At 40.4% G+C, this 9,521-nt stretch overlaps 1 protein-coding gene across 1 annotated transcript; it reads right to left on the reverse strand.

Moving 5' to 3' along the window:
* Positions 1-1,089: 1,089 nt before the first annotated feature.
* On the reverse strand, positions 1,090-8,757 carry LOC113025927 (progestin and adipoQ receptor family member 3-like). The gene is made up of 7 exons (XM_026174187.1): positions 8,543-8,757; positions 7,910-8,156; positions 7,549-7,711; positions 6,104-6,259; positions 5,783-5,980; positions 5,541-5,631; positions 1,090-3,376 (listed from the first exon to the last, which is right to left on the reverse strand). Exons 2-7 carry the CDS (start codon positions 8,104-8,106, stop codon positions 3,234-3,236), a joined length of 948 nt encoding a protein of 315 aa, XP_026029972.1. The 5' UTR covers positions 8,107-8,156; positions 8,543-8,757; the 3' UTR covers positions 1,090-3,233.
* Positions 8,758-9,521: the final 764 nt, after the last annotated feature.

The following is a 9,521-nucleotide window of genomic DNA, read 5'->3' on the forward strand; positions in this document are numbered from 1 at the left end:
ACACGCGAGGCCTTCGGAGTTAAAATGTGGCTGAATTGGGGTCAATTATAATCCAGACCTAACTAACAAGGTAGTATCGTAAAATACACATTATTTACATCACACTGATGGAATTCTAAAGTGGGAAAGTGGAAGACGTATGAATGCATTGTGATGTCAGAGGTCAGAGGAGAATGGCTACACTGCTTCAAGCTGATAAGGACGTAACTATGAGTTAAATAGCCACTCGTTACAATTAAGCTATGCAAAGAGCATCTCTGAATGGAGAACCTGCTGAACCTTGAAGCAGATGAGTTACAGCAGCAGAAGACCACATCAGGTGCCACTCCTGTTAGCTAAGAGCAGAAACTGAAGCTACAATTCAAACAGGATCAACAAAATTGGACAACAAAAGACTGGAAAACTGTTGCCTGGTCTGATGAGTCTTGATTTGCCCTGTAGCATTTAGATAGTAGGGTGACAATTTGGTATAAACAACAACATCGATGCATGGCTTGTATCAACCCTTCAGGCTGCTGGTGCTGTAGTGGTGTGGAGGATATTTTTTGACACGCTTTTGGTCCCTTAGTACCAACTCAGCATCATTTAAACACCACACCTGAGTATTGTTCCTGACCATCTCCATCCCTTTATAAACACAGTGAGCCCATCTGCTGATGTGTCATGCAACAAGGAATGAGGATTTATGCTGATGCTGTGAGGATGAGACATGACTTCTGACCAGGCAGTTCTCATCACGATGCCCATGTATTTAACAAGAACATACTTTTCAAGCTGCCAACTGACATGAATCACTTACATTGTGAGCTTTACCTGTGGAGACTGTGAATAGAGAGAAATAGGCACAAAAACCGAGATTTAATCCACATTTTCCACTGAACTCTGCATCATAAATGAGAAGCATTTGAATCAATGCTGCCTACTACTGGTTTTTATGAGACCTGCAGCTTCCTCGCAAACCAAAATGAGCTAATCTTGCACCTCTCTTAAATCACATCAACCTGCTTGGATTTTTAAGCAACTGAAGCACAGAAACTCACAAACAACTGATTTCCCAGCACTTTATTCATTCATTTATTCATTTAAAAATATCTTTTCACATAGGCACTGAAATAAATATTTCACATTGCAGTAGTCAGTGCCACCGCAGTAACATACAAAACACACAAAGGAAAAACACAACCAAACAGCAGTCCAAGCAGATCAAGCATTTAATGCCAAAATAAAGACACTTAAAAAAAAACAGAGTGCTTTTGAGTGCTGCCGTCATGACTGCAGCAGTAAGTGCTCTGAAAAGAAAGAAAGAAAACCACACTGGCCTTGGAGTGTAACAGTTTGATCATTTTGTCCTAGTTTAGGCTCAATTGTGGACCCACAGATTGTAGAAGTGCCATTACAGTACAAACAGATAATAAGGCAAACCTGATTGAATAATGCAAAAACAATACAAACCACCAAAAACATATAACTGTCCAAAAGTACATTAATTTGAAAAAGAAAAGGAAACTGACACACATCAAACTGGCCTTGTTAAAGCAACGAGGTGGCTGTTATCAGTATTTTTTCCTCACATTGTTGCGAGAAGCTTCATGATAAAAGGACTGATGGCTGATAACAGATATCTGCTACAGTTGACTGACCTCCCGGGCTCATCACTGAGTGTTATGTTAAGTGCTACTGCTCACAGCAAACTGTGAATTCATAGTCACACGTACCGCTGCTAAAGCGTCATTTCCTCAAAATTAAATATGAAGGAAGAGATCTCGTTTCCTCTCGTCAGACTCATATCAGCCACCACATTAAAACTCCTGTGAGTTGTGGCTGATCTGTTTTACAATAGGGCACAATATCAAAACTGGAAGCGTGCCAGTAGAGATAAATGCACAATCCTATAATTTGATCAAACAATTGCAATAGATAGACAACCACAGGTCACTTAGCACCTCTCTGATGAGCTGTGCTGAGTGAGGTGAACTGTGAGTAAGCTACAGCAGGACGACTGAAATCAGACTCCCAAATTATGTAAGATGAGACTGAAGACTAAAAAATATATACCCATCATCTCAATGATAAAAATGAGTTTAGCATTAAGATTAGTCTGTTTCTCTCAGCTGATAACAACAGCTTTGATTTTATATACTGGCTTTGCAACTTTGCAGCATTTAAAGTATTTTTTCCCAACATATGTGTTCAAATATAAAAAAAAAATACTGCAAGTACTGAGTGACTGTTTCTACCAAAGAGAGGTAACTCGCAGTACCCAAACGGTAACGTTCAGCTCCCTTGGGTTTTTCTGTCATTCCCACTTCTTAATCAAGACATTTCACACAGAACCAACAACAAAGCAAGGCAAAAAATAAACAAAATTAAAATAAATAATTCTTCCCACAGACTAAGAAGTAAGATTCAAAGGATTCAAAATACCTATTGATATTTTTTACCAACACTTCTGTACAAAAACTACAATCATAAACAACCATGAGAAAATGCTTTTATCACCCAAATATTTTCTACGAATACAAAAAATACAGTTTCATGCATTGATCTAATAGAGCTCACTGTTTTCTGTGCTTTAGGGGCTGAGTTAGTGTGGCCGACCACATCTAACATCAGCTCACAGTCCTTAGGGAGCAAACACAATCCCAGCACCAACCTCCACCTCCAGTGGCTCTGCTAAGCCGTGGGATGCAGGTACCCTCTCGGCATATTTATATATGCCTCATTATTAAAAAAACCAAAGTGTTCGATCCCTCCAGCAGAAGTTTAGAACTAATTTCAAGCTGAATTTAAGCTGTTCTGGGGACACCTGGTGGCCAAACATTTTACTGACATGCTATATGTTTGTGTCAATCGGTCAGCTGTCTGTAATCACATCCGCTCATTCTCCTTTAATGCATGCAGTGGCTGACATGATGTGTTCATCCATTTTATTTTATTTTGGACAGTTAAATTACAGTGAAGGGTGTCAGACATATTTCTTACTGAGGCTGTGCTGCTGCTCTAATCCCTAATGTGGACTTCAGATTGGGGAGATAATCTGCGAGTGGTACGCACAGGTGAGTTGAACAGTGTGACGGAGGGCGTACGATAAAGAAGCCCCTTTATTTCTACCGCCGGTACTCAGAAGTACCTTGTCGTTAGGTTGACAAGGTAGAGGTCACAAAAATACGGTTCTTCTTATTATTGTGTTGTTTTTAGGCAGCTTTACATTGCAGTTACATGATGAATTTCACTTAGCTCCCGGTGGTCTGCGCTGGGCAGGACTGGCTGTGTCTAAAGTGCATGATGTACACAGCCGTCTGATGCCACCAGTAAAACATAGCCACCACAAGTATGTGCCACACCTGGTGGCTGGCACCCAGGTAGTTCAGCTGGCCTGGAAAAAGAAAAAATAAAGTGTAAATATAATGCATTTATTAATTCTCATAATGTAGAACTGTTGTTGAAAGAAGTTCAATCGTTTAAAGGGAAAACAAATAACAGATGGATGGATGGGACGCGTACTCTGTAGCGGTCAGAGAGTTTAATGGCTTCATCGTACTGTAAAATGAAATGTCTGGTGTGTCGTTGTCATGGCGGTGTATACAGTACCCTCTTAATCATTAATATTTGTGTTTCCGCATAAATTCACCATTTCCTGTTTAAGTTCATTAAGCAGTTTATTTGACTGGTAAATGGACTGATCCCTATACAGCTCTTTTCTGCTTAAAGCACTTTATATTTAGCATTTCAGAATCAGAATCCTTTATTAGTCCCAGAGGAAATGATGTGGTCCCAGCTGCTCCAAGACAGTAAGAACAGTAACTAACTCAACTAAATTAAAAAATACAATATATTACAAAGTTACAAAATAGCTTTAATTATAAATATCCCAGTTTTTTTATTTATATATATATATATATATATATATATATATATATATATATATATATATATATATATATATATATATATATATATACACAAATTTAAAAACATATGGTTGAATTGATGTGCCTTTCTTATCATATTGACTGCCCAGAACAGACTCGTAGAAAATCCAGAGCATTGCCTGACAATTTTGGCCTCTAGTGGGAACTTTTTTCCCTCCATACATTGTGTTTTGTATAATCCACATGAAGATCAAACCATTCTTTTCAAAGACAGAGCGGTGAAGTTTAACAGACCATGTGTCTAGAATTATGAACATGATCTGAAGAGGCCTGCACACTGCGAGATCCCAGCAATCTTCTTCAGCAAACTTTATTGTACGCCACACTGCCTGATACCCGCTCGGGTCTGTCATGGTAAAACAAATAAGTTTCTGCTGCAACAAACCCGATTTCCTTCTTTGCTGGAATTGCAAACATTTTGTTTTACACTTACATTTACGTTCCTCCACTCCACTTAAGTTTGTACCAGTCTGTGTCCGTTGATCAGGGTGTCATTTCTTGTCCTACTGGTTAGTTTGTCGACCCAGATCTAGCAGCAGTCACACTGTGACATGTCATCTTACATTTCTGATACTCCCAGCTTACTTCCTCAAATGCTTTTTTTTAACTGTAGGTCTCAAGACCATTAAGGTCAACTTCAGTACTCTGTCACTCTCAAAGCAACTTCACTCTTTTAAAGCTGCTTATTTCATCATGTATCATGAAAATGGTTCCTAATGTGAACGGGCATCGGCACATAGGTGTGGTAAGGATAACAGCTGAGTAGCTTTCATTGTAATTTTCCACTTCTGATCATGTTTTGTGAATCGTGTGAGTTATGGCTAAGAGACATAAAGTAGGAAGATCTACGGCCTGAGAAGCCTCAGAGCAGGAACTTCATACCCAGAATGATGATGATAACAGTTTAACTGACGGAGAAGGGTCAGATCAGCTCCTTTTCATATGAAAATGGATTGCCAGATAGAGAAGTGTGATTCATCACTCCAGAGAACACGTTTCCACTGCTCAAGAGTCCAGTTTTTGCGTAACTTGCACCACTGCATGTGATGCTATGCATTGCGATTGGTGATGTAAGGCTCACCATGAAAACCCTTTCAGTGAAGCTCTATACGCTCGGCTCTTGAGCTCATCCGAATGTCACGTGAAGTTTGAAGGTCTGTAGCGATTGACTCTGCAGAAAGTTGGAAACCTCTCCACAGTGTGCACCTCAGCATCAACTGACCCCACTCTGTTAATTTACGTAGCTATAACGCTATCACTTCATGGCTGAGTTGCTGTTTTTTCCACTGGCTTCCACTTTGTACTCCTAACAGTTTACTGTAGAATTTTTAATAGTGAGAAAATTTCACGACAGGACTTTTTCCACAGTTGGCATCCTATCAGGTTACCTGGCCAGAGCATCCCATTCTTTCACAAATGTTTGTAGAAGCAGTCTGCATGCCTAGGTGCTTGCTTTTATACACCTGTGGCAATAGAAATGATTGGAATGCCTGAATACAATGATTTGGATGGGTGAATGCATACTTGAAAAGTTGATATCAAAATCGTTCACTCTGTAAAGCCAAAAGCAAACAGACACAAATGCTGCCGCAGACAAGCAAAACTCACCAGGAAAATATCGCTCAGGGATTTTGGTGACGTAGAACAGGAAGGCAGAACCAGCAATCAAGTACATTATTATAACTCGAGGCAGAAACAGCTGAAACAGAGACAGGAAAGATTTATTGTACACAGGGAAAATCCTCATTTCTGGGTTAAAACCATAGTAACAGCATCACAGCAGAAACGGCTTGTAATAAAGCTCTAAAACGATACAGCGAACATACAGCGCACAAGCTTTGTTTCCTGACCTGCACAACATCGGAGGTGAAACCACCATTGAGCCAGACCCAGTGGCAGGCAGGAATCGTGCCAACACCTGCCACGCAACAGAAGATTGACATCCGTATCCAACGCCAGTCATTGCTGAGGTAACGAGGGTGGACCTGAGCGCTGAAGACGGCCAGGATCAGGGACAGCACTGTCAGCAGGTAGACCTGCCGCCAAAACTGCAACCAGGGGAAGTAACAGACAATATAAAACACAGCGCAATATGAGCCTGAGGATCTCCAGTTTCATATCTTAAAGGAAAAGGAATTAGCCAGCAACCTGATACTAATGTTTGTGCTTACAGCATTACAATAGAAAGCGTAGAAGATCCCAGGTACATAGCAGCCCAGGATGCCAACAGAAATGCCTGCATAGTCCAACGCCAGCCAGCGGCGGCAAGTCTTCTCCGATCGATGACACGAGAACAGGTGATACCCCACTGAACACAGCATGCAAACCTGAGAGGGAAGCACACAGCACCAGATGCAAATGTTTTTCGACAATTTCTTTACGTATAGAGCATTTTTATGCATCCATCAAGCTAATCACATTTGTGACTACACGAAAAACTTTGTGTTCCTTTACCACATGGGTACATTATACCTACATAAGAATTACACTGACTAGTTATTCACTATATTAAAAGATTTCAAACCATTTGCGAGTGAAACTTACAACATAAACAAATACACAGCTAAAATGTCAAAATCCGCTATCTGTCAACAGGAACTCTAAACTTCACAGCTACTTCTATCTACACACCTGGGAAGGTGGCAGTGACCTGAGTGCACCTGTAGCAAGAAACATGAAACCTATGTTAATAGGTTTGTTCAGTCATGCAATTGCACAAAGCTACCCTGGTAAAATAAAACTGCTTCACAAACAATATCTGGAAACAGAAACATCTCATGCCAGCTAAAAGATTCATTACAAAAAATGCACAATAAGAAAAGAATCATGAGAAAACATTCATGAGAAAGTGCTTTATTTTTGCACAGAGAAGTGTACAGCTGCCTGATTAATGCACTGTCTGGACATGCCCTCACAGGAATTAAGGTGGATTTTTGCCAAGTTTTGACTCCCTGCACAACCTTTGCCCTGGTGGGTGGTGTCACCGTTTGCATTCATACTTGTGCACTGACGACGAGTGAAGCTGAGTGTTATACTTGAAGCAAATAAATAGTGAACAGCCCTCTCTTTAACTAAATGCAGGAAAGAGAAAAGACTTTAGAATCAGCTTGGGCCATAGACTGCTGATCAGGGAGCAACAATGGCAAAGAATGCCATGAGGATGACATGCAGAGGATTGGCATGACAGAGTAGGATGCTAGCGATAGGGTGAGATGGATTCAGGTGATCAGCCATAAGGAGCAGCTCAAAACTGTAGTTTTAGTCGTTTACTATACAAACAATGACAAAAAGCAATTGAACAACTTCAATCTCTATGCAAATATGAGGCAATCAAACTACTAGCAGGCTACTAGTTTACACAGCACTCTCTTTCATATACATTTTTGCTTAATGCTACAATCTGAATGACATGTGCATTTATCCTGTTTTTATGGTATTTTTATTCCTATTTTCAACATTATTTAATTATGTCATTTATTGATCTATGGTTATGACTGGAGGGATGATTATTTTTAAATCAAGAAAGTGATTTGTAATTTTGCAGCGACGAAACAAATCATTAAAACCAGCTCACAGGAAGCTCAAAAACCATCTTGCATACATACACACAACTTACCTGGAAACAGAAGAGTCCTATAGCGTAGATGACATAGTCTTCTCTGTTGGCTCCAGAAGCTGGCAGGACAGACAAGAGGTCGTTGACTCCCAGAGAGAAGAACAGCAGGAAACCCAAAAGGTGGCTCCAGATATTCACCGTCTCATTGGACAGAATAAAAATACTGCAAAAGAAATGTGCAGGATGTTTGCATGTGCATGGTTTATGTGCAAATGTATGGATATAATCACTCAATTTTCCCCCTTCTGGTCTGTAATGCTATATATTTATATCTACAAAGTTGGGCAACTCAAAGAAAGATAAATAACAGTAAAGGCCAGAGGTGAAATGCATAAGCTTGATTTTGCAGTATTCCCAGCACCTTTTCAGGCAGAGTTTGGAGGGCAGGTGAGCCCTGTAGCCGTCTGTGATGTAGGGGTTTTCCTTCAGGAAGAGGGGGATTTGTTCGTAAGTGTACAGTCGTATCCTTTGGGGTATCAGCACCGGCCAGTGCTGATAACTGCCCAGCTCTATGTAGTGGGCAGTCTTCAGCAGCTTCTGGGGCATCTTCAGCAGCATCTTGCTCGGGGCTCCTCTGGCGGTGTAAGGCAAGCTGAGGGAGGCTAAGGCTGCATATGGAAAAAGGAAAGGTAGGATTTATAAGGGAGTGTGCTAGGATGGTAAAACAAGTCCTCCTCTATCTGAAATCAGTGCTGACATTATGTTATATCTACAGGATCAGGGTTACCGTCGTTTGTGTGTGTGTGTATTCATCTATTCCCTAACCCTACCTCCTTAAAAGCTCTCAAATCTCACCACCACCAGCACCACATTCTCAGTTAAGTCCACAGGCTCTCCGCATATCTTTCCCTTATAACTAAACCCCTTAAAACAGCAAACTAAACACACTAGCGTGCCCGACTCGCACGTCAATCCGTTTGTTATTGTTGGGCCATGCTAGCTAATGCGCACGCTAGTCCGCTAAAGTGATGTGAAACGGGGTTACAGAACTCACCATTAGTCCCACTCCGACTTTCGATGTCCCCGTTCACACAGTTCAGCCATATCTGGATGGCTTTTAACCTGACACGTCAGTAATAATGTTACATTTTAGTGAACAGACACACTACCCGCAAAACCTGTCTTTCTTCTTTTGACGTTGATGGTAAACAATGAAACGGCACAATGCTGCCACCAACTGGTGGCTGCGGAGAATTTCACCCTGCGGTGTTTTATTAAACTTGAAATGAAAACAACAACAACAACAACAACGATGATGATAATAATAATTTGTGGAAATGTATCCTAATTACTGATGTAGGTTAATTAAGGCCTTGTTCTCTACAAAGGAATGCCTTTCAAACTGCATCTTTTATTTTAGCGGTTTGAACACTTCCCAAGAGGCATCACGCCCAAGCATTGGTGGACCATTTAATTATAATGCGGCTTGTTTATTTAATAAGTTTGACTGGTGACCACACCTAAAAAATAATGACTTTTTGCTTTCACTGAGACTGTTGCACATTGTTTAAGTCTTACCAGCATCCCACGAGAAAAAAAAACCAAACAAACCAAAAACTACAGCAGTTATTTTCATTTTCTCAGATCTACAATTCTTACCCATGTTTGTAAATTGTCAAACATCATCCTACCATAATGCCTGAACATGACAAATCCTTTAGCAGCTGCTTTACGTTATTTAAAAATTGTGAAATATTAAAGCAAATAGCTGTTTTGTGATGTTGATATCTATTTGCTACAGAGCCAAAATCTCCAAGAAAGTGGTCTTGAGCAAGCCATGATCTTGAACGAAATAAGAAAATTAATGGATGGTCTTGAGCCTCCAGCCTTTCTGAAGGTCTTTTAGTCTTTCTTTGGAGATTGGATGCTTTTTCTTAATCTACTGCCTCTCCAGAGCTCAGACTTCAACATTATTGAAGCACTGCAGGATCATTTTGCTAGAGATCAAAATACAAGGCAGAAAACATCCAAAG

Source organism: Astatotilapia calliptera, chromosome 7, assembly GCF_900246225.1.
Source record: "Astatotilapia calliptera chromosome 7, fAstCal1.2, whole genome shotgun sequence".
NCBI classification, from domain to species: Eukaryota; Metazoa; Chordata; class Actinopteri; order Cichliformes; family Cichlidae; genus Astatotilapia; species Astatotilapia calliptera.

Bases quoted from the DNA above. Each gene is read 5' to 3' on its own strand.
- LOC113025927 (XM_026174187.1), bottom strand. From the start codon at position 8,106: ATGCTGCTGAAGATGCCCCAGAAGCTGCTGAAGACTGCCCACTACATA. The intron at 6,260-7,548 runs GTAAGTTGTGTG...CTTCCCTCTCAG, and splicing joins TAGGACTCTTCTGTTTCCAG to GTTTGCATGCTGTGTTCAGT. The intron at 3,377-5,540 runs GTGAGTTTTGCT...TTCTTTTTCCAG, and splicing joins CCCTGAGCGATATTTTCCTG to GCCAGCTGAACTACCTGGGT.